Source organism: Empidonax traillii, unplaced genomic scaffold (assembly GCF_003031625.1).
Source record: "Empidonax traillii isolate 1590-97213 ecotype Southwest subspecies unplaced genomic scaffold, ASM303162v1 scaffold17:size2698205, whole genome shotgun sequence".
Classification (NCBI taxonomy): Eukaryota; Metazoa; Chordata; class Aves; order Passeriformes; family Tyrannidae; genus Empidonax; species Empidonax traillii.
Genome location: NW_020955210.1, coordinates 161,728 through 187,363, shown reverse-complemented (window position 1 = coordinate 187,363; position 25,636 = coordinate 161,728). Strand labels below are relative to the sequence as shown.

Below are 25,636 nucleotides of genomic sequence, written 5' to 3'. Positions count from 1 at the left end.
TTTTTTTACAGCTGTTTGTAAAGTAAGCAATCCCGGTCTCTCTAGATGACTCTTTCCGTTCTGTAATAATTTTTGTCACCCAGTTTTGAACTCTCTCTGATTCTGCAGTGTCCCTTTGAACTTGTGATGGCTTGTGCTGAATGTAATATTCTAGATGACACTGCACCACTGTTTTATATAAATCATGCAATTTCCTCCCTCTCTCCCTCCCTGATGTAGGTTTTTCATCCTAACAATCTGCTATCTTTTTTAGAGCTCCTGGTGACACTGATTAGTTCTTCACTGAAATGTATCACAGCCATTCAGATTACTTTCTTTAAGTTAATATAGTTAATTTAAAGCCATATGAATTGTCAGCGTTTTTTTCCTTGCGTGGACATTACTTTGCATTTGATGTGCATAAACATAATTTACATGGAGCTGTTTACTTACCCACCTTGACTAAGTCCATCTGAAGTTGTTTATTGACTTCTGATTGTGACTAACCAAAATCATGTAAGCAAAATTTGCTTATCTTGGTGCTGACATCACAAATATGTTTCATTAAACAGCATTCAGCCTAGGATACAATGTTGTAGCGTCTTTGCATTTTCTTTTTCCCTGGAAACAGCCTTTTTAGTCCTCTTGTCCTTCATTACTTCACTGTCCTTGATCAATTAAAGTGTTTTGTCTGCACATGAAACACTGCTTCAGCTTCCTTTGAGGAATGTTATGTGTTAGGGTGAATGCATACTATCCTTGAAGCTGGAGATACAACTGTAGAATATTACTCTGTAGGTGGTCCCTGAACATACAAGAAAACCTGTTCTTCTAAGGGATGTAGGAATATTCATGACCAGTGAAGCTCCTGTTGGTGGGTGGATAAGTGTTTGGAAGGCTCTCCACAGACTAGTAACCAGCGACTTTTTCAAATACTCTTACAGAGCTCTGCTCAGAAATTATCTCTTGACTCTGCTGCTATCAGTATTTTCTTTAAAAACTCTACTGGTGGAGTGGAGAATAAGTTGTTAAGAAGTAGCTGCCTGTCCAATACATCAAAGAAGAAAGAGAAGAGAGAGAAAGTGCATGTTTTATTCTTTATTTTTCTGGTTAGGTAACTTTACGGCCAAAGTGCTATTAGGAACAAAACTATCTAACAGGTTAGATTTTTGGAGAATGTCACAATTGCAGGCAACTGTTCTCTATTCTTGTAAAGCTCTTCACTCAAAACAGAGACAGAGAATGTCCCAATAGTGAGTGGTCTTCTGCATTTAAGGAGAAAGTGTAGCTAGCAGAGCAACCCTGCTATTAAATTCAAGTTTTGGTCTTGTTTATAATATATAAACAATGTAAGCTTATGCTCTTTGAGAATCCATTTATGCTTTGATAATCCATTTATTTATTGTAGAAAAGTACCTACTTCAGTTGTTTATTAGAAGTAAAAGTAGTTACTGGAAAATCTGTGGTAGGATGGTGGGAGTGGATAAGGAAACATTACATTTGTAACATTACATTCTGTAAATAAAAATAGTTCCAAAGAAGCTATCCAGAGACAATAATTTCTTTTTATAAACCTGAGTTAAAAATGGTTCCTTGTCACTGAAGAGATAATGGTAAATTTTGTGAAACTTCCAAAACTGGAAACCTGATTTTAAATTTTTTTGAGTTAAGCAAGAAAGCAGACTGAATCTTCATCCCTTGCTTTAGCAGTTCTTGGTATTATCTGACTTTAGGAAACAAAGCTAAATGCTGAGGGGCTGAGTCATCTTATTTTTGGCCAGAGCCAACTCCAGTTTCAGTGTGTGTATGCTTGTTTCTTTATACCATGACTTTTTCCCTCCTAAGTTAGTCATTGTTATCTCTTGGCACGAATGGAGAGATTAAAAACATCAACAAGCATGAGGCATGCTAAAAACATGCAAACAAACCTCCCATCTAATCTTCCAAACCCCAGAGTGTTCCCATTCCCATTCCTTTGTTGTTCATGAACCCATCTGATCTTTTGATCATATTGTGATGGAGGGAGCAGGGAGGTGAATTCCAAGGCAAGGGTTTACTGACCAGGAATAGTATCCTAGGGGTCCTCTTCACTTAACTTCTGCTGGTGTGTCCAGTGCCCGCAATAAACATTGTGGCATTGCATAGAGAAAAAGCAGCAAATAGATTAGATAGAGGTAAAACCACCCTTGTTTTAATATTTTTGGAAGCTTTGCTGTTTGAAGTCTCTGTGTATCTACATACCAAAAAAGTTCATGAACTCTATTTAATTTTGCTATAGTTATTTTTGGTGCTTGAGAAGAGACCAAATAGATAGTTACCCCATAGGCTTAGGCTGGTTTGGGTGAAGTTGGCAAAGCCCTTGTGGCTTTTGGTAGTGGTTGCACTGAGACAAGGACTGGTTTGAAGTCACCTCTAAAAAGCTGGTGTGGGGAAGGATGGAGCAGTGAGCGCAGTGATTGGGGTGAGTAATGGTTCTTGAAGATAGTGTATCTCAAAATAAAGGTCTCTTACAGATGATTTGCCATCAGTTTGCTCTGGTGCCAGAGTTTAAGCCATGGCTCGAGTGTCCTTACTGCAGAGTGAGCTATCAAGGTGGACAGGTGTTCGAGATTGTCATGGTTGACGGGGTTGGAAGAGTGTGAACAGGTACTACCTACCTTGATAGAGCATCCAGGCTGCCCCAGGCTTCTCTGGTGAATTGATGAGAGCAGACTGAGTGTCCCAGCAATCTGTTAAGATGTCACTGACATCTTGCTTTTTGTTAATGTGTATGGAAACACAGATAGACCATCTCTGCTAGTCTTTGGCACATCAGTCACTGTGGTGGGGAATAATGTCATAAATTAATCTTTTGGGTAATTTTGTTCCCCCGACTTCAGTCTGAATTCTTTAACAAATTTGTGTTTTCCATGGGCATATTGCTTGAAGCTTTTCAAGACAGCAGTTCCTCATGTCTTCCACCTCCTACTTTGCGTAGGTCAGAAAACATTTGCTGACTTAAAATGATATTTATTAATGACTTTTAAATCTGAGTAGGCTGGTAACCAGGATACAGTGGGCAAGTAGAAGGAGGATAACAGTGCACTGAAGTGATTGATGCTGCAAGCGTTGGCTATGATGGAGAATATTAAAGAATAAGAAAGTTAATTCTCTTTGACCCTAGACCTGAAAAAAATGCTGTCAGTCTTTACCACTGTCCTTTTATTCCCATGGCACAAAGCACTCCTTCAAGGATCTTGGGGATATCTCAATATCTTCTCAAGGATATTGAGAAGACTCAGTATGGTCAAGAAGAAGATGATGGCTCAGTTCTGTGTTGTTGCTTTGCATGGATACATAAAGGAGGAGCCTGGAAGAACCCTGGACAGTGGTGTGTGTGATAGGTCAAGGAAGATGCAGCTTCAAGTTGCACACAGAATGCATGAGCTGCTCCTTAAGTCAGGTAATCAGAAGCTCCTCAAAGTGTACTGTTTCACAGAACTGGCTGCCAGGCCTGGCTGGCCTCAGGTGGTGGAAATGTGACCCGGTAGAAATGTGTGAGTCCTTACCTCTGATTGTACTACCACATCAGCAGACTGTTCTGCTGGCTCTTTGAGGTTGCTTTGTTCAGGATACACTCAGCTATACTTTGGCTGTGAGTAATGCAGAGGCTATTCTACTTTTCTTTTGTATGCCCCAGTTCACACAACTGATTAGCACACTTATGTTCTCATTGTGTATTTCTGCTTCTCTCTTACATGTTCTAATGAGTATTTCTTTAAAAATAGCTATAGTGCCACTGGTGCTGTCTTCAGTGAGAGATGAGGTACACTCCTGGGTTGTTATCTCAGATTCTGCAGGTGCAGACTGTGGATACTGCCTCATGGATGTTTTGAAACAGCCTTAAAAAGGTCATTCACAACCTCTTCAAACCAAAAGGCTTCTGTTTCAAAACAAAAGTTTACAATCAGCTGAGTAGGAAGGCTGCTTAACAGAGTTTCACTAGACTGCAAGAACTATAGTTAAAGCTTTAGCATGACCTTCTGATACATATTTTTCTGGACTATGTCTGGCTGATGTCTAGCCTGTTCCATGGAGAGAGATGTAACCCCTAAACAGTTCCTCTGGAGGAGTAGTTTTCTTTACAGCACCTGATGTACAGAGATCTTGTTGAAATCTTAGAGAATTCAACCTCTTTATCGAGAGACACATCTTACACAGACATATATGTTCAGCTTCATAACATACAATTCATCTCAGATCCCAGCACTGCTGTAATACTATGAACTTCTTTTTTCCACTGCACACATGTTTTTCATGCAAATTTAGACTCTAGCTTTTTATTTTCTTTTGCATATGCCTTTGAATATGGGAATAAGATTGACTCGGATATAGACATCATATGGCTGGACTTCTGTTGGGATGAAAAACTAGATAATAGTTGCAAAAAAATAAAAGCAATTAAAGGTTAATTAATTCAGATATTTAATCAGATGTAAAAAGTAGAAAATGTTTCTAATCCTTTGACTCTCAAATTGTGAGGGTGGGGTTTTTTTCCTGTTAATGGAGTAGTATCTTTCTTATAAAGGGAAAGATGGACCTTTTAAATTGTTAAAAGTCTCCATAATGCATGTAAGAAATGAAACAAAGGGATAGGAACTTTATGCTTTGAATCCCAGGTCTACTTTTCCTAGAGGGAAATTAATGACATCCTCGGGGATAAGCGACTGGTGTGGAACAAATTGAGGCAAGAATTATTTGTTTGGTTGGTTGGTTAGTTAGGTTGCCTAAAGTAGTTTTATCATATGTACCTTCTCCATGAAAGGTTTAGTGCAACACAGTTTAATACATCCTTTTTCTATGAGTTTGAGTGGGGTTATCATCTCAGAGGGTGTTAGTCTTGCAGTAGTATTTTGTCAAATTTTGTAGCTTTTTGCTTAAACTGCATTTGGTTGAACATCTGAACACATTCTAAACCTGAGGAGAGGTGCAGGGATCACCTCTGAAGGCCCATGCTGCCTTGAAAATAAATCACGATTGCAGAGAATCCTAGTAATGGCAGGTTCTATTAATGAAATTTTCAAAAATTTCGTGTTGGACCAAGGCTCTACCCTTCAAAACTGGAGGTAAAAATGAGAACATTTGCTGGTACCTGCTGGAAAATCTCAAGAGATAGAGAATGGCATTTATATTATTTGGTTTTGATTTTACCATACTAAGTAAAATTTGTATATGTTAGCTACTTGGTACTTGAGCAGTTTTATTGTGTCAAAAAAAATTTACAAGACACTCGTCTGTGTCTTGCGTATGTATTTTCTGATTCTGTAAGTTCTCAGCATAGTGAAAGCTAAATTTGCCTAAGCTGCTTTTAGTGGTTGTTCATATATGCTAGACTCTTCTTCAGTTTCTAATCCTATTCCATCTCTAATGGTTATTGCACACTACTTCCCATGTTACTCTGTGTGCTAAGCAGTCAGGATTGGATGATGGGTGTGCAGTGCTTCCCGGTACACTGGCAGAGACTTTTGAACTGGCTTGTCTTTCAGGTCTCTCCCCATCTCAGAGAGAACAAACCTCCCTTTGGATATGGAGTGCACTTGAATTTTCATTTGTTCCTGCTTCATTGACCAGACTAAGGGCTTGAAAGGACAAAAAAGATGTTATCAGAGTTAGTGCAATCCCACCCTACAGACAGTTTTAAGGCACTGGTAACTGAGCCCCAAGTAGTGCTGAGGCTCTGCCGAGAGCAGGTGAGGAGTTCCTGGAACTTCAATTGCTTGTGTAATCCAAGGGAAAACTTTTTTCTTCCTTTGCATATTGAGTGCTTTTTAGCTCTGTATAGTGGGGCCTTGGCTGCTTCATGAAACTAAAATAGTTAAGCTTTAATAGTTTTTCTACAAAAAAGTAAATTACAGCTGTTCTTCTGGAAGTCGTTAAGAACTCCCACTCTCCAGTCCGTAGCAGGTTGGCACTGGCTTGTGCCAAGAGCTACTGTCAGTGAAATTAATATTTTTCCCAAGAGGTCACATAACAGAGTGCTGCCAATACAAGCCACAGCACTGCAGATTCTCAAACTGTTAAGGCTGTAATGCAAACTTCTTTAACCAGAGCCTGTTCACCCCTCCCTGGAGGCCACTCTGGCTCTCTGAAAACCTCAGATGCAAGAAAAGCAGAAGTTGGCAGTTTTACTCATGATTTTAAACGTCCTGTAGGTATACCTACGGGCTACCCTGGGTATATGGCAGAGAGCTTGTGTGCTTCTAGCCCCTAGCTGAGAGCTGATCTTCACCAGTTGGTCTCAAAGTGCTTTAAGAGAGCAGTCGTGGTCATTCCTGTTGCATGGGAAGAGGAATGACTTGCTGAAGGTTGGACCATGCCATGTTCAGGAATAAAACTGAGGTACACTGAGGTACAGTCTGGTGCTTTTCCCTGTAGGTCACTTGGTCTCTGCAAAATCAGGAAATCAGTTTCTCAGAAACAAAGAGGAAAGAATTTCAGTGTCTTGTGCCATCAAGGAATAACTGTGCTTTACTATTAGGAGTAAGATTTGGTAAATTACTGGGTGACCTACCTTTTGTGCAGGCAGTTGGGAACTTGGTGCTCACTGGAAGCAGGGGCATTAAATAACAGGGATATTAAAAACATACCTTAGTGCACTTGTAAAGCAATCCATGGACTATTTGTATGCAGCCTATTAAAAAGAAGTTGTCAGAGATATAGGCATTTTTCAAATACTGAACTAAATCGATGCAATTTACCGTGACATATTTTCATAAATCATAATCAAAGCACTGAATTTTAACTTTGTCTTTTTTGCACTTGAACATTAAATGTACTGTATTTATTGAAATCTATAAAACTGGTACTTTAATTTCAAATTGCTTCTGAATGAATTAAGATTTTAATGGATTTTCTTATTCAGTAATATATGCATTCCATATTGACATTTTTAGCTATTTGTCAGCATTGTTCACAGTTGATTTACTGAGTATTTGCTAGCATTTGAGGGGTTTTTCCTGCTGTTTTCACTGAAATATCTGCAGCAGTACTGGATATTTTTTTCCCTTCTGTTGCTTATTAGAATTCTTGTGGCAGAGGTGAGCATCCTTACAGCTGGCTTATGGGGGCAGTTCACAAGAAGGCCCCTGAGCCTGTACTGGGGAGAACCAAGTACCTTACCAATACCTAAAGATGCTGGTTTTTGCCTGACACCAGAGAGGGAACATTTGAACTTACGTCTGTGTGATGGGTGGTTTGTAGTGATAGGTGAGATGAATCACTTAATTGATTGTCTGCTTTAAAATTTTTTATATATTTAATCTCTGACAAATGTGGGTTGCTGAAGGTCGAGGTCTGGCACCATTATCTGCAGTAATGTTGACAGCTGAGGTACATCAGATCATCAGCAATCCACACCTGGCACACTGGGTAATGTGATGGGGAGAAGTTTTGGTGGAAAGCTAACATGAAAGTATGTGATTTTAAGAGCCTTTTTGAAAACACAAGATGCATCTAGAAAAGTGCTTCTAGTTGCCCTGAAGCTTCCCAGACTTTGTCTTCCATCCCTGATGCTGCTGATTGGAGGAGCAGAATTGTGTCTGAGAGTGATGGAGCAGGAGAGAGTTACAGAATGCTTTGGGTTCTAAGGGACCTTTAGGAGACTGTTTATTTGATCTCCTGGTCTGTGCAGGGCAAACTTCAAAGCTGGAGCAATTGTGCAGGATCTTGTCTGGTGAAGTTATGAAAAGTACGGGAAGAAGATTTTACGGCCTGAGCATTTGTTCTTATGTTTGACACACTGTTTCCTAATGAAATTTCTTTTTACTAATGCATGCTTTTGAGTCAGGCTGCCTGGCTTTCAGAATGCCTTTGCCAAGTTGCTGTGCTATGCTGCTTCCTTTTTTTTTTTTTTTTATTTGGAAATGAGAAGATGTTTTGCTGGGAACACAAGAAATATGACAACAGAGGTATTTTGAAAAGCTTTTAAGTATGCAGACAATCTGTGTTTTCCTGCTCCTGATCTCTCTTTTAACTGTTTTGTTGATGTCTTCATTTAGATTTAGCTGAAAAGAAATGGTAACCTGTCACTGGGAATATCTTTTTAATTATAGTGTGAAATATCCAGTATGCATTCCTTTGAAAGCTCCAAATAATGTACTATTACATTTGAGCTTGCATTATTAGAAATATTGTCACGTAAAATTTTAATAATCACTAAGAAACCCATCTACTCTTGTGTGCTGCCCTTCAGATCAAAACCAAACCACGTGCTGGTGGCCAGGGACAAAATGGTAGATTGCAAAGACCATCTACTGTATTTATTAGGTGCTGAGTTTTAAAGAGAAATAATTACAGCAATGCTGCTAAATGTTTATGGTGGCAGTCTGTACGGTACCTATTTTGTACTGAAAAAAGGGAGGAACTACTTTCCTTTGAAATGTTGCTGATAGCCAGGAACAGTAAAATGCACTGGGAAGCTTTTAAGGTGGCATTAGGAAAGGTATGGCTGGAATGGCAAACTAGAGCACAAATGCTGTGATAAAGTTCGGTTAATGAAGGAACATGAATAGACAATTAAGTGTGCTCTGCATATTTTAATGTTATATAAAGCATGTTAAAAAGCAGTAAAATTCAGATTCTTCCTTTTTTTCATATTTAATGAACTCTCATTACAAACACTGTATTAGCATGTGAGTTGAAAATGTCCATTATCTTTTTATAAGAAGGAGAAAACTCATTTAAACTCTTTTCCTATATTGTAAACTATGTCTGTAGCCTCTGTAGTCTACATTTGATCTATGGAGTTAAACAAGATGGGAATCCTGTTTTGTTTAAGCTGATGCACTTAGGTGAACATGGAGTTGGAGGTGAAGTTCCCCATTACTGACATCCTTGAATTTTGTATCATCATTTTTTGTGGGCATAGTTAACTTCCTTTTATGTTGACAGAGCAGAGGCACTGCTCTGTCAACATAAAAAGGATTTATTAGGCGTGTTTTATGCCATCATTCCTTGGATAGTTTTAATTCAGCACAAACAAGTGCTTCCTCTGAGCACAGCTGTTCCTTCCCACCTCCCTCCACGTCCCACTGCTTTTGCCCGTGCCCCTGCTGCTCGCCTTGCTGGATCGTGTTTGCATGGCTCCCCAGTGACCTGGAGGAGGGAAATAATCTGGGTTAAAAGTAATCGTCATTTAATGAGCCGGTTTGAACTGATTACTCCTTCAGCTTGGTTCAGGACATGGGTTCCCGGACACACATGGAAGCACAAAGGAGAAGAGCGGTGGGAATGGGAAGTTGAAGCAGGAGGTGTAGAGAGGATGTGACCTGCTTGTCAGCAGCCTCATTTTATGGTACTTTAATCTGATCGTGGGAACTCATCATTAGCAGGAGGGTGGCTGTCTCCTTTTTTCAGTAACATAAAGTTTCTAACCAAGGCATCCCCCTCTGCCAGTTTACCACTCCTCCCTTTCTCTCAGTTTGAGTAGGTGCCAGGATGCTGTAGCTTTATTTGAGACACAGGATAGACACAGAGGAGGTTGGGGCTGTGTTGGTGCCCTCCTGAAGCTGGATTTGACCTGGGCTTTTCTCCATGGAAGGATGGAGGAAGATGGAGGACAGAAACCAGCCAGCCCTGCCATATTGTCTTCTGTGATATTCTTTTCTATTCTTAACCTTTTTTGGGCACTGCAAATAAATTTTGCTCTTGGATACTAAATTATGCTCCCTGCTAGGCTATTGAGACTTTGAAAGTGGCTGGTTTATGCCAGATTAACTAAAAAAGAGTTTTATTTGTAGCATAAACCCATTCAGCCACACTTAGTTTGCTAAGTACTGGAAAAGAGAGAAATGGTTTTAAATGCATAGCTCTCCTGACTGTTGCTGTCTCAGAAATAAATCTTTAAACATAAAGAGCACTGCTTGTCTGTATAAAGAGCATTCATTTTCTTCCCACATCCCTTTCTATTTTGAGGGAAGTGAGAATGAACCATGAGTTGTTGATTTCCCTTTTGTGAAATAACTTATTTTTTAAGTTCTTTTTATACAGAAAACAGATGAGAATACACTTCTTGGTTTTCTTTTATTAATGACCCATTTGGGTTTCTCCAGAGAGCCTTGCAGACTCATCTGGGAACCCTACATTGCAAGCTCTGCTGAATACAGATTTCTCTTTTTACAGCTTTTTGACCTTTTTATGCTACATATAAGTATATGAAGTTTAAGAGGATCAGGAGAAGGTCTTTCCTTTATAAAGAAGATCCTTTATAAAGGGTTTTATATTTAATCTTAAACAAATGTTAATGGAGAGAACTTTTCCACTGATTGTTCTTCATTACCTGTGAATTCTGATGGTGCATTTCAAGAGGAGCAGTGGGGGAAGGTTGCTTGTTACAAATATTATTTGGCAAAAAGTCAGGCATATTCTACAGTTTCATAGGAATGATATCTGCTGAAATTCATCTAGTTTCCCAACCAACTCTGCTTGCTGTGCCTTAGCAACAAGAAAAAATCTGTTGCCACATGGAAACGGATTGGGATTCATGACAACACTCCCTATATCCAACCACCCTCAAACAATGGTAGCATTTCATCTACTAAACACAACACCCATGTCTTATTTCTGCTTAGAGCACCTGTAGTTTAGACAGCAGCAAGTGATGTCAAATATACAAAATGCAAAGGTAGCAAGGTGATAAGTCATATTTTCAGTAATTTTTTTCTCCCTTCCCCCACGCCTTGCCAGGCATGAGTAAGCACTGGGAATAAATGAGCATTTACTCCTGCAGAAATTGTTGCCTTCTTGTGTTGCAGGTTGTGGAGGGTGTGCCAGGCAGGTACAGCTCAGCTTTATTTCAGGATTTGTGTTCAGATCAGGGATGGAGTGGAAACTCCCTAATTATTATAGCTGCTTGCTTTGAGCAACTCCAGCAAATCTCTTTGATAGAAAAAACCCACAGAATTCTATCAGTTTTGACAGTTGCAGTAGTTTGTGTCACTGTTATGGCATTATCATTTTATGGTTCATAATAAGAGAAAGAAATCTGGTTAGGACAAAAATAATTACTTTTTGATTTGTGTGTGGAGTGGGGGAGAAGCCTTAGGGAAATTAAATAAAACCCCCTGGTGGATTTTTAAATTTTTCCTGAGCCACTGTGTTGTTAAAACCAAGTGATCAGTAAAGAGAGAAAAGTACAAACAGATGATTGTTTTTGAAGGTGAATTTGGATTCAGTTTTGCTTGTGATCCTTTTCCATACGCTCTCGTGGTTGGAATGTGAGAAGTTTCCAACATGAATACTTGTGAAAGTGTATTTTAAGCTTGGATGCCAAATGCTTGCTGGATATGTGTCTGACTATATGATTTCCTTTGTGGTCACATTAGCCAATTTAGGATTCAGGTGTTGAGTAGCTGCAAAAATCCCCCTGTCAGGGAATAGAAATGATCTCATTACCAGGTAGTCTGTGCTACACCATGTGCATTTCAAAATGAGGTTTTTTTATTTAGGCTATTTATATTTAGGGAATAAAAACACGGAAGCATTTGCTTAATTTTAAGTATACTGAGTAATCCAATTTGAAATGCACAAGTATTACACTGAATTCTTTAGGGACATAGTGATAATTCCCTGAAACTATGTATGATTGTTTTCTTATATTTATATATAACAAAAATGTTCCTAGAAGTGCTCAGCACCATGGAGTTGATCATGGGCATGTTTGTAAATTAATCCCTGATCAAAGAGGCAAATATCGATGAGTATGTTTGATAGCACATTGCAAACACGTAAGCATATATTATTGTGCTCATATTTTACAAATGCAACCAGTTAAGAACCTAGATATTTGAAAAACATGGAGTGGAAGTTTGAACAATTTGTTAGGGAAGAAGAGCCATAATTCTGCCTTTTCTCATTTCTTTTAGCTTTAATATAAATCCCACTGTAAAAGATTTTTGTCAAAGTTCCTTTCCTTGCTAACTGCCCATAAATATCAGAAGCTCTGAGAAGAAAGGCAAAATTTTTCCATGTCATACTTGAAATTATTATTTTCCTGCAATTTCTGCTGCCTCTTTTGAGGTGTTACAGCATGACTTCTAGTGTGGACAGGTTGCTGGCTGCTACCACCATACTAAATCCCAGCTGAGGAAAGCACTTGAACTGGAACTCCAAGCACTCTTGCTTTGTTTCTTTCTGAGCGTGATGGTGATTAAATTGCTAGCAGATGTATGGAGCATTGCTGATGCTACTGCGACTGCAGTGCTGGCAGTGGCAGAAATATCAGCAGTTGTTGGAACAGCTTGGGCAGGAGGCGAAGCACAAACGACTTGTAGGCAAGTCATTCCCTCGATTTGAGATGAGGCCAAAGCAAAATCCCAGGTTAAAAATTAGTAGAAAATTTAAATGAGTCTCCAAAAGGTATGACTAAAAGCATGCTCTATAGTACCATTAGCCTCTGAATAGAACATTAAGCAGCCTGTAGTAAATACACAGGGAGTTGCTATAGTGGAGCCAGTTCAGTACTCTCCTAAGTAAAGAACTAAGTCAGCATCTTACAGTAAAGATACAGATTGTTCTTTCCAATGGAGACCAAAATGTGCTTCATCAGTATGTACACTTTGCTTGTTGTGTAGTACATCTTGGGGGAATTTCTTTTCAAACCTTTCAAAAATCAGTTTATGCTTAGAAATCAGAATATCATCATCGATATCTTTGCATGTTTAGCTCTAAGTAATGTCAGAATTTCTCGACTTTTTTAAAAATGACTATCCAGTTGAAGCAATACTAATTTAAACTCAGATGTAGACCTTGCATAGTAGTATCAGTCATTGAATTAGCCCATGCTTTTAGAAATCTAGCTGGAATATTTTATTCTTTGGCTGATAATTCCATGGTCATATGGATTGTAAAGAAGTACTTCTTTCTGGTTCTTTTAATTTCCTCCTGGTCATTTTATTTTAATCCTCCCATGCTTTTCACACCATTTCTTACTCCATGTTCTTACCACAGTAAATAGCTCTGTAATTTTTCCCAATTTCAGGCTAAATTCTGTGGTGTGTTCAGATTTGGATCCTAGCAGTCCTATCCCAAAATCTTCTCCTGGGCATCCTGTCCCAGCTGTCCTCTCCTGCCACATATAAGTCATGTCCCCAACCTAGAACAATGCCATCCCTGTGCCACGTTCATAGTTCAGGCTTCTGATTGTCCAGCCCAAGAAGCTCCCTGCTTCTTTCTTCCTGCATCTCCTGCAGGGAAGCTAAAGCTACTTATGCACAACTACTCATGTACGATGGGACAGCCCTTCTGGAGGACACCAAGTGCTCTGGATTTCCTCCACGTATGATCTTGTCCCAGGACCACACTTGCTACCACATTCCCATCCTCTCAGGATGTGGTTTGGCAAAGCTTCTCCTCAAGCTGGTGAAGAGGCACAGGGGGATGCCAGGGTGGCTGTAACTAGAAAGCAGCACTTGGCATGGACAGTAATAACTGTTCCAAGGTAGTTTTTATGACAGATGAGTTGTTTGCTTGATGACTAATTAAGCTGCTTTAAAAGCACAGTTTGGCTCATTTTTAGTTATTTGCGAATGTATTTTGAATCACTGTGTGTGTCAAAATAATTTGGGAGGAGCTGCCTATATGTACTAGATACCTTCGGGGAGGAATGGTGCTTCCCCCACACAGCCATCCAAAGGCTGGGGTTTTCAAAAAAGCTTGGACCCTTAATTCACTACCTCTTCCTCTCTCTTAAAGGGGACTATCCAATTTGTCACCAGCAGCCAAAGTAGAGTCTAATGAACAGAGGTGAACAAAATATTTATTGAGACATATTAAAAAAAAAAAAAAAAAAAGGAAAAGAAAAGGGTCTCGATCATGGTAGCTAGGACATAAACTCCTAAAATTCACTACGAATTTCAGCCTAACTTCAGTGAGTGTTTCAGCATTACACAGGCTGCACTATTATCAATGGGAAAGATAATTTTTTCTATTCCAGAAAGCCACTTCCCCTTTTGTTTTATTTTCTCCTAATTAGCTTCTATTTTCTTGTGTTAATAGAAATTTTGGGTGTTTGGGTTCCTGCATGACAAGCTAAATGTACTTGACCTTGCTTCCACTGGGCATATACCTTCATTTTTGCCTTATTTCCAAGGGAAGATTCCTATTCAGCCAAGCTGGCCTTCTGCATTGTCTGCTTGATTTCTGACATTTGGGAATTGCCTGCTCCTGTGCCCTTAGGAATTCATGTTTGAAAAGTGACCAGCACTGATGGACCCCAGCACCTCCAAAAACATTTTCCCAGGGGACCTTACTTACCAATTCCCTGAGCAGCCCGAAGTCTGCTCTCCTGATGTCCAGAGTTGAGGTTTTACTGGCAGTTTTCCTCCTGTCAGTAGAGATTTTAAACTCGATGGCTTTGTGGTCACTGTGGCCAAAATGGCCATCAGTCTCTACTTTGCTCACAAGATCCATTCTGTTTACAAGCAGCAGATCAAGGAGAGCATTTTTCCTGGGTCAACTCCCTTATGACATGTTCCATAAAGTTGTCATCCAAGTTTTTAGGAATCTTCTGAACTGAATTGTAGCAGCTGTGTGATGCTCCCAGTTCATTTCTGGCAAGTTGAAGTCCACCATAAGAACATGGGCAGTTAAATTGGAGGTGTCCCTTAGTTCCTCAGAGAATAATTTGTCAGTGTCATTGTCCTGGCTGGGAGGTCTACAGCAGACTCCCATGATGATATCCTTGTTATTTGTTTGCCTCTTGATTCTTACTCAGAGACTCTCAGCTGTGCCATTGCCAACTGTGAGCTCCATACATTCCAACCCTTCCATAGCATACAGTGCCCTCCCTCTGCCTCTTCTGCCCTGCCTGTGCCTGCAGAAGACCCTGTAACCATCCAACAGGGCACTCCAGTCACAGGACTCATCTCACCAGGTTTCACTTATGCCAGTGATATCAGATCTCTGGGACTGGGCCCAAGCTTTGAGCTCCTCTTCTTTGCTCCTCATACTGCGTGTGTTGGTATAGAAACATTTTGAGTGTGGTGCATTGTAGCCATTACCTCATGTGAAATGTTTTGCACAAGTCCAGGTAGGTGGCATCAGTTACTCTTCTCTTATCCATCACTGATGTAACCCTGTTGTAGAAGGCAACCAGATTTGTCCTTTTTGCTGAGTTCCATCTTATGCTGTCATATAAGTGCACACTGCAGTATTTTCCCCGGCTGAGGCTCAGCTGTCCTCTGTCAGTGCCAGCCTGGGAAGGGAGCAGGAAAGGGGGAAATTGATGTATAAGCTTTGACTGTGCTGCTTCAGGGAGTGAGGCTTGTTGAATGAAAGACTTGGACAGAAACCAAGTGAAGTGGTGGTATGTAGGGCTGCTGCAGAACCGAGGTGTTAATGACATGCCGGCTAGGAAAAGTAAGTGGGATCTGAGGCAATGTTGCACGCTTTCAGCATCTTTGTTGGGTATGGGAGAGGGAAATTAAGCTTGTATATGTTATAATATTTCCATATGGAGCTACTGTTACGCATGGAACTACACTACACATTTGGGATGATCGTGGAAGGGTAAACAGTGTTAGATGCTCCTGTGTTCCTTGTCCCTTCCCTTTCTAAAAATATAGGTACAAGAATATAGGGAGAAAAAAGCAGGTGGTGCTACTGAAATATGGATTCTGTAATTCTTACAAGGTGTGAAGGATGAGGGTTTTTTTATGATTGCAGTATACCAAGTGAGAATTGGATCCTTCTCAAAGCGAGGAATAATTTTACTGCTTACAAGTTGGAATAATGTGAGGGAGCACTGCATGATCTTCCCACTGTGATGCCAGTGCACCTGCATAACATCTTCTGTTCCGCTTCCAGGTTTATTTTAGGCAATGTTTATTTATGTCATGCATGGCTTGTAGTAAGATAGAAGTTGCAAGGAAGCGTCAGCATAGACAATATCTTGTCTTTTAATGGTGACAAGATATGGGGGTGTCGTTGTGAGTAAAGGCTGGGTTACCTGACTCTGTGGAGAGGTTTGTCCTCTTTCTGCCTTCCAGAGTTCTGGTTCACTGTTAATTTTATAACTTTAAATCCTAGTCTTTATTGATCAGTGGTAAGGTTTTGGCATTTGCATTTTCCTCCTCTGAAGACTTATTTTGCACTTTCTGTCTCCTCAAATATGAATCCTCTCTAATTTTATTGAGTGATTTTTTTATTCTCATGTAATGTAAAGCAGAGCACAGAAACCCTGTCTTTTCTCTGTATCATTTTGATATTTTGTATAATTGCAATATCTCTCCTGTAATCTCTCCTCTGTAAGGTAAATAGACACAGTCTTTTCTATCTCTTCTCACATCAAAATTTATCCAAATCCTTTATTATTTCTACTGCTATTATAGTATTAATCTCTTCTAACATTGGAGTGTTCATTTTTTGAGATGCTGTTACCAGTGCAACATGTGGCATGTCAGAGTTAATGCTGATCTACATTAGTTATCTCCCTGTTGATCACCATTTTATTCGTCATTTATCCTAATTTCTTTTAACTACAGCTAAGAATTTAATTTAAAAGAGTGGTCTTCCTTGAGAAGTGTTCTGTGACCCTGAGGTGTCTTTACTGAATTGATAAACTTTTCCTTAAGAGTATGTGTAATTACATTTTCTCCCTCTAGTACATACTGATTTCAGTGTTGAGCTCATAATGATACTGTCTTTTCACCCAGCATTTTTCAGGTTTATCTTGAGATTCTTCACTGTCGTTTCTGGTCTTTCCTGATCCAAATAGTTGTGTGTTGTCTATAGACTTTGCTGCTTCATTGCTCACGTTTTCTGGATCAAGAATAAATATAACAAACAACAAAGGACAGAGTTTACCAAACCTTTTTCCTGATGTGAAATAAATTATTATTTGGAGATGTCAGTTAGACTACTCAGATGATTTGATAAATTCTTCTTTATTTAGATTTTAAATAGCTAAAAGACTAGATTGCTGCTACTTTTTTTTTTTTCCTATACAAAATCCAGAGCAAAACTAAACGTCTACCAAATTATCTTACAGACCCTGTCCAGAAGAATTTCAAATCCCTATTTGGAAACTCCTTCAAATAAGGTACTTGTCAAGCTTCTTTTTAATTCCATTTCATCAAATGATATATCAGGAATGTTTTTGCTTTGGTTCAACCTCTTAATCATAGCTTTGAAGATACTTGTAAATGTGACCTGTAGTTAAATCTAGTTAAGAAGTTGTCATTTTATGTGTGTGTTTATTACAAATCACATCTTTCTATTACTGAGTTTGCAAACTGAATTGTTGTGAATTCCAGTGTGCACTTGCTTCTTAGTCATTTAAATGATTGCCTATGTTTAGCTTACTTTTACAATATTTAAGAACTTTGTTTTTGCATGTCACAAGACTTTACTGTCTCAGTACTATTTTATATACCTTGAAAGATTCCTAAGCATAGGAAACAATTAAACAAAAAGATGAAACCAGATAGCATTGTTTTCCTTTCATTTTAGTTATTTGTGTTACTAATGTATTTTGCTGGAATGTGAGGAAACATCACAATAAAACCCAAGGTAAATTCATCAGTAAGGAGTGCTGTACAGAGTACAAGTGGAACTTGGTTTTGTAGAAGATCAAGTTGGGTTCTGTTTTGATAGACACATGTGCAGTCTTGAGGTGTAAGGTAGAAATCAGGTGTGAGCAAGTCAGAAGTGTGTCCATTCTGAAAGACCACATCCTCCTGGCAATGCATGGGTGAACTGATCAGTAGCTATCATAGGAAACCTCCAAAGGTTCTGAACAAAAAGAAAAGTCTAGGAAATGCTCTTTCAACATGTATTAGGCTTGTACTAAATTATTTATCTCAAATACATATGAAATTATGTTTTTTTCAAGCTGTATTTGTGTGATTTTGCAATGGTTAATATATTAGTCCCTTTGCTCTTCTAGAATAATGTGTATTTTCATTTTAATATGTCTGTGGTTCAAAGATAACACTGATGGATAGTAAAACTTCTGCTTTTCTAAGGCAGCAGACCCAAAACCAGCCCAGCTCATGGGGGCATCTGCAACCCATGATACAACTGGGCATGGCAGAAGTTGGGGTACATTTCCTATGAGACTTTGACTGCTTGCTTGCCACTTGGGTGGGGAGAAGGCATCTCGCAGAGGGAGGGAGTGGACAGTGGCAAGGCAATTTACTACAGCAGGAATAAATCCCTGTTTGTCACAGTTTTCGATTTCTCTTTTCGTTCAGATTTATGGAGAAAGTTCTTCCTGTGCTGGGAGAGCTCTCAGGAATATTTTTACCCTACAAGCATCTGACCTGATTAAAGACAGGGTGTACCTTACTGGCATTTGCAGGTAACTCAAAATAATTTGTTTTAATCAACTTTATGGGCTTTATTTGCATTTATCTATGACCTGATTTGACAAGAGAGTGAATTCTGGGTAAGAAATTTTGTGTATGTTACTAAGAATTGAAAACATTTTCTCTAAAAAATTCTTCAAAATCTCACATACCTTAATATGTTTTCTTATGTTACAGTGTTAGCTGTCAGAAATCAAGTAATTAATTGAATTAATTATGGATTAATTCAATTGCTTATGATTTCCTATACAATAGTGTTTGCCTGTTATTTTGTTGAACAGAAAGACTAATAAATTCAGCCCGGGTCTGGAGTTATCAAAGAGATTAATTGGATTCCTAAGATTTAGTGACACAGTGATTTTGGCAATATTATGGAATATTTTTGTAATGAAGTGATTTTCCATTTGTATTGCATTACAGCACAAATGCTTCCTCCTATTTTCAATTATACCAAAATATGCATCTCTCTATTATAGCACTGTTCATTCTTAACTGTATTTAAGAAAAATCCACTCATTTTTAAAAAATTATTTAAATATCTACATTTACCAATAATGTGAAAGATTAACTACATCCTATAGCAGCATTCAAGGTCTTACACATATTGTGTAGCTGTATTGATTATGCTCAGAAAAGAAATAAAATCCTGAGGCTAAAATTTGTATTTTGTTTAGCTCTTACACATTTTTGGATAACAATATGCAGCATAAACTGATAAAAATATTACATTTTGCAGAGTGTACTACATGAATTAGGTATGTAAGGGAACTTGCTCATCTGACATGAGTTCCCTCATTGTAGCTAGGGTATCCCCTGAGACTTGGCAGAGTAATTTCTTCCCTTGAAATGAATAGGATTACAAAAATTAGCAATTGAGACAAAGGGTTTGCTCTGCTGAACAAGAAGGTTCACTTTCAATAGCTTTAAAAAATAGCTCCCTTATCATAAAAGAACATTTTAACATTACTATGGTGTAAGAAGTGATGTTTTGCTTATTTTCAGGAGAAGCTGTGTTGGATCAGAACTGGTAGACTGGCTTTTGGAGCAGTGCCCTTTTGTAAAGAGCAGATCTACAGCAGCTGGAGTGTGGCAGCTCCTTCTGGATATGGGCATTATATTATCAGGTTAGTCTTGACAGTAGTTCTAGTGTGAGAAAGGCTGTGCATTTCCCCTGTGTTGGACAAGACTCGTGTTTTTGATAGGAGGAAGAAAAGAGTAAAAGCACAGATTGATCCAATTTTCTTGCCAGTTCTTTATTTTGCCATCTTTTTGTCAAACTTAGCTCTTTGACCTTTCATTTCATAAATACCAAAGATTATTCCCTGCCTTTCAGCAATTTCCTTAGTTTTGCATTTGCCGATTTAGTTACCTATTACCAAGTTGTGGACAGCGTATGTGTCTTTTCCAGCCATTTTTTTTTCCTCTGCAAGTTATTTTAGGTTTTTCATAAGACAGCAGCTATTTAATCACTGCAGATTGGGGTTTCACCAGATAACTAGCTATTAGTGATTTTCCTTTCCTCTTTGTTTTCCATAATTTTTGATTACAATGGATTAAGAGAGAATCCAGATCCTTGAGATCGTGGTGAGGCCAGGTTCTACCCTGCTGTCCCCACCTTCCTCACCAAACTGAGGGATTTGGTCCAGCTAATGTGATTGGTAACCAGCCCATGGAAATCTGATGACTGCTTTGAGGCTGGAACTACTTAGGTAGCTCAACTCAAATCATGCCCCACCCTACAGTCTTTGCTAGACATTAACATCTTTCTTGTGAAAAGATGAGGTGTTATAGAAGATTTCTGCCTATGTACACTGACAGTATACTTGAAGGATTTCTTCAACTACACTGACAGTATATCTGGTCATGCACCCTCAGCAAGGGCTGAATGACTCACTTATGCAGGATCTTATGCTTTTGGCTTTGGACTCTGTCCTTGGTTCCCCGTTCAATCCTGTTTTTTTCAGAGAAGATGACTGGCACATCATCTTACCTGAGTCTAGTCTACACATTCAGTAGCCCTGACTTCGAGGAGAAGCTGGGATAATGATGAGCTGCATCCTCATTATTGAACTTTGTTTACTCCTACCTGACCATTAGTGAGAACAGTTTAGAAACCAATGAAAATCAAGACTCAGAAGTCTAATAAGAGGAAGGTTTTTATCCCCTAATCCTGAAATGGTTCTAAAATTAATTCAATTCAGCAAATTCAATTGTTAATACTCAAATTTCAGGAGCTTGGAGATCTACAGATTGAGGTTTTGGAGTTGTTCTGTTTGGATGTACTGAGTTAATATGAGAGGGCAGGATTGTTTCTAGGCTGAAGTTTTGGTCCTTTTGACCTGTGTGGAGGTGCAGCTTAGCATTAAAGTAAGTGCAATGCAGAATGTGGTTGGGACATGGGATCTTTGCATGGTGAAGGTTTAAAGGGTATCTAATGTTATTTTTTTCTAACAGTGGATAGACAGCTCTATTTTCAAGACACTCATGCTTTCTACCAGTTCTCAGCGGATGAATGTACCTACCTTTTCTGTGAATTTGAGAAAGAGGAGGAATGGAAGAATGGAGTAAAGCTCCTACTTCAACTACTGCCATTGTCTCCCCCCAGGATTAACATGTGTAATCTGTAAGTGTGCATGTACAGCTGTTTACAACTTTTGCTTTTATAAATGTCTGGCCTTATAATGACAATGTTTACTCCCAAATCACCTTGCGAATTCGCCAGCTTTAAAACCTTTAAAATCTTTAAAATCAAGGCCAGCCGGGGGGTTGTCACATTTTGTAGAGATGTGCTTTTCATCTGAGAAGGTTAGTTTGGGTAAATAAGGCACTTGGCTTGGGGGTTTTGGCCTGTTGTAGTTCTTACTGGTTAGTAAGCAAGCACTGGCTTGCTGCTTCTAACTTGCTGTATTATTTCGACACACGATTTTTTTGTATCCTCTTACGTTTGGAGCTTTGGTGTGATTTTGGCAGCAGGCATGCTGTGGAACTGATTGACTAGCAGATCAGATGCCCCTGTGATGTGTCAGGATCAGCTTTCAGAAAGATAGAGTAGATGGGTGGAAATGTAGTAGCTTCAGTCTTTTTGTTTTAGTTTCCTGCTGCGTGTTTGCCATAGCTCTGTAGTCTCACATTATTATTCCTTTTTCAGAATATGCCTTTTAAGATTTTTGCTGCCTGTATGTGTCCTCTTTCACCTGACTATTGGATGTTATCATATGCTCTGTGGTGATATGACTGTACTCTAATGTTGCCTATTTAGAGCAGCTAGAAGGAAATCATAGGTATTTGTGCCACGGGAAAAGGTCAAAAGATAGGAAAAATGTGTTAGTGAGAGCTCTGGAGGCTTATGACCCTTCATGCCTGAGCAAATCTTCAGGAGCAGGCCTGGATAGACAAACTGAGTTATATTCTTTCATTGTCCCTAGCATGATGAATTTATACTGTGGAGAACTATTACTCTGGCAGTACTAGAATTTATTCCCTTTGGTGACAAAGACAAAACTTTCTTCTGTAAGTACTTGCCTTCTCTACATATTAGCTTTTAAAAACATATTCTTTCAGATGAATGTCCAATACAAATATTTTTAAAAAGCACGAAGGTCAAAGTCTCTGTAAGCTGTCTTAAACCCAGATTCTTAAATTCAGACATGCTGGGTTGCTAGGAAAAAAATCTCAACAATTTCTTGAATGGCTCAGGACAGAAATTTGATTCCCTCCCATGTTGCTGACTGCCCTCACCAATAAGATACTGACAATTCTGGAGTGGAATTTCCCTTGAAAATGCCTTTATTTTGTCAGCTCGACTGAGTATAGACAAGTGACAAGGACCCCAAGTTGGCTGGAGGCAAGGGACTGAATGTAATCTTCTAAGCAGATGATTCATATGGGAGAAAACCTTTGACTATTTTTGCAAATAGAAATTCTTGTCTTCCAGCCAACTCTGTTGCTAAAGAGTTTGTATATTCCTTAAATATCAAGGAAATTTCATCTTGATTTCAATGGGAATTGGAGTTTTCCTCATTATCAATGCAGGTCAGGCTACTTTTCATGGTTCATGACTGCTTGTACAAAGACAGACCAGATAGGTCATATTGATGTGTTACCTGAAGGATGCTGGGTAGGAAAATGGATTGAAGACTTTTTAGGTTTGAGTTTACAGTCTGCTTTGCAGTTTTATCGTTTCAGTACAACTGTCATTTCCAGTGGAGGATGATCCCTGTCACATGAATTGAACAATTATTCATTAATGTACTATTCCAGCTCCTTCCTGCTCCCATTATTCAAATTTTAGTTGAAGTTGAATTCCTTCTGGGAATATTTTCGCTGAAGAATTGTTTTCTGGAGGTTTTACCTGTCAGGTTGTGAAGGTGCTTTTTAAAAAAGCATATACTACAGGAATTGAATTTTAAGTAATGGTATAGTCTTGAGGGAGTGTGATTTTAAAAGGGAAGGAGGCTTTTCCAGGTTCAAAATTGCTTGATGTAAATAACACACTACTAAAACACAGTCTGAAAAGGAACAGGTGTGATGAGGTGTTTGTTAAGTTATCTGACCAGGTTAAATAAACCCATATACTTATTTTCATGAAGAAAGACAGCAATTCTAAAAACTCCTTCCTGCAGTGAGTGCTTCTCTATTCTCAAATATATAAGCCATTTTGCATACCATTAAAATCATAGGATTTTTTTTGTAATTTGATATTTTTATTTTCATTTTTCTGCCCTAGCTTTTCTCCTAACCTGTATTGATGGCATTCTGCATGTGCATAGGGATAGGGAAGTTCTTCCCTTATTGATGGGCTTCCCTGCTCTTGAGGAAATCAGAAGTTACTGCTTGCTTATACACCACAAGGCAACACTGGATGTCTCCTGGTGGTCCCAGAGGCCAGATGATCTCTGTCTCCTCTGCAGATGGTGGGCAGCAGCCTTGCCTTACCTGGACTACTGGGTAGCTCAGTGGCTCTCTAAAGTACCATGGTTTTGCTCTCCCAGAAGGAGTCTGTACACTTGAGTAGGCAGTAGAACTCTGGGGACTTCCTTTAGCAGCTATTTTGGAAATGCTATTAAATAAACATGGCTCAGATTTGACTTGCTGTACAGATTTTTGATGGATTTATATTTGTTTCTGGTCAGTTTTAGTTATCTGGTGTTGCCAAATAATATTGTAGTAAGCTTTACAATGAAAACCCCGTTCTGAAGTCTGAGATGTACTTATGGTTCCTGAATAAATGCTCTCTGTTGCCTTTTGACCTTGGCGAATTCCCTACAATGGGGGGAGTACACCATGGAAAAAAGTTGAGACATAGCAAATTTTCAGCATCTCAGACTAATCTGAAGGCTAGTGTTGTTGTATTCCACAGGACTAAGACCCTGAGATCCTGGTAAATGTCAGATGAGGTGAGACCGATGCAGAGACCCCTTGGGGTCATTAAACACTTGGTATTAATCACAGTCAATTCTACTTGAGTAGAAAAGAAGTGAATATTGCAATAATCTAGGAACAAAAAATCTGTACTGAATGGTGTGCCGTGGGCTTCCTTACTACCTTGAGTGATCACTTAGGCTCTAATCCAATGCTTCCTGAATTCTCTTCCAGTTACTGCAGTGGTGTTGTATCAGGTGTTTAATCCTTATATGCTTCTATTTCCTTCCTTGTAAATAGGGGTGTGTGTAACACATAGTTCCCAAAACCACTGATAGACTCAATGAAAAAATTTACGTTTTATTCATTTCAGAAAAGTAATCATTCTTAGAAGTGATTTGGTTTTAATGCAAAGAGACAGGATGGGATATTTGTTTAGTCTTGTGGAGTTCCTGAAAAGCTTTTGCTGAACACAAACAGCTCTCAGGTATTGCATGGAGACTGACCATTTGCATGGATCCATGCAAATCTAGGGCAAGCATCCCCACATCTGTCTGTTTAGCTGGCTGAGCTCACAGGCCACTGAACTGTATAAGCATTAGGCTAGTTTGCCTGGGCTTTGAGCTCCTGTTTGGTACCAGCCCTACTAGGTCCTGCCTGTCTACTTTTGAAAAAATTAGAATGATAACTGTTGCTTTTTTCCACTGGCTTGGGAGTCATAATACACTCTTCCCCTCTGATTCTGTAGAGCTCATAATAATTTTTAGTATAAAAATTATTTCAGAAGTATTTGATGCTCATGTGCAGATAAATACTGATGGTATTTTTAAATTGAAGATGAAGTGATAAAGGCCCAAGATGGAAATAGCTGTGCTATGTACTGTTATGGGTTTATAGATTGCATCTGTGTCTGTGTCTGCTGAACTGCTATCTTCTGCCTCCAGTGTAGAAGAATCAAGTCTTAGTCTGGTTCTGAGAGATCAGAAGAGATCAGACGTGTAGAGAAACATAGGCATCTAAAGAGATCAGCTGTTTTAATCTCATTCCAAATTATAAGGAGAAAGCCTGAATAAATCAGTCTTTGTAAATGAAAATGCATTCATTTATTTCTTTCGGGCTGTTTATAACACTCAAAATATTAAATCACGTTTTTCTTTGAATAGAAAAGCAGTTGTGAAAATAATTGTGATTTCTAACCTGAATTACCATTTTAGTCTGAATATACTTGGCACAAAATGAATGCATCTGTCATTGTGTGCTTTCTGACCCTAATTTTTTAATCAAGGAATGGAATTTTTGGACATGGGATGTAAGAACCACAGTATACCAGCTGAGTATTCCAGATGTGTTGCCAGCTCTCTCCCTGAGGACATCAAGGCATATAAGCAATTAAATAATTTAGTCAAAGACAGAAGCTTCTGCTAATACCTGGGATTTATGTTTATTACAGCAGCTGCAGTTTTTTGTGTATCTGCTCAGCTTGCTGTCATGCCACTGCTTTTTGAATACCATGAAAAGTAAAGATCTCAAGGACATTTTGTTTTGCTTCCTTCCATAGTAATAACCTATATATACACTTATATTGATATCTTTCTCCTGATTTTCAATAAAGCTTCTAAAAGAAGCTATAACACAGATGTTTTGGTGATGGGAACCAGACTGTTTTTAAGGAAAACACAGTCCTATCCTGGTGCTGCCCAGAGCAGCTTTTGTGTGGCCAGACTGTCCATGTGGACCAGACTTCTGGGACAGTTTCTGGAAGGGTTCTTCCTGCACTGCCCCTCTTTTGCATAGACACGTGAAGCCTCTCTGTCTTGTGAGTAACTGTCAAGACAACCTAAAATCTTCTCGGCTATTGCTTTGGTTTGTTAATTTATGGCTTCTTTAGTGTATTATTTTCACTTTCAGTTATTCTTTCTAAATGGCAAACTACATGTCATATAATTATTTGGATG

The 25,636-nt window shown here is 38.9% G+C and overlaps 1 protein-coding gene across 1 annotated transcript in view; it reads left to right on the top strand.

Annotated features, from left to right (window-relative positions):
- Positions 1 to 25,636, top strand: part of RAPGEF5 (Rap guanine nucleotide exchange factor 5) — a 167,013-nt gene that overhangs the window by 16,951 nt on the left and 124,426 nt on the right. Inside the window, exons 2-5 of the mRNA XM_027895735.1 lie at positions 17,003 to 17,053; positions 18,207 to 18,313; positions 19,323 to 19,444; positions 20,775 to 20,943. Coding sequence (XP_027751536.1) covers positions 17,003 to 17,053; positions 18,207 to 18,313; positions 19,323 to 19,444; positions 20,775 to 20,943 — 449 coding nt within the window. The remainder of the gene's footprint in view (positions 1 to 17,002; positions 17,054 to 18,206; positions 18,314 to 19,322; positions 19,445 to 20,774; positions 20,944 to 25,636) is intronic.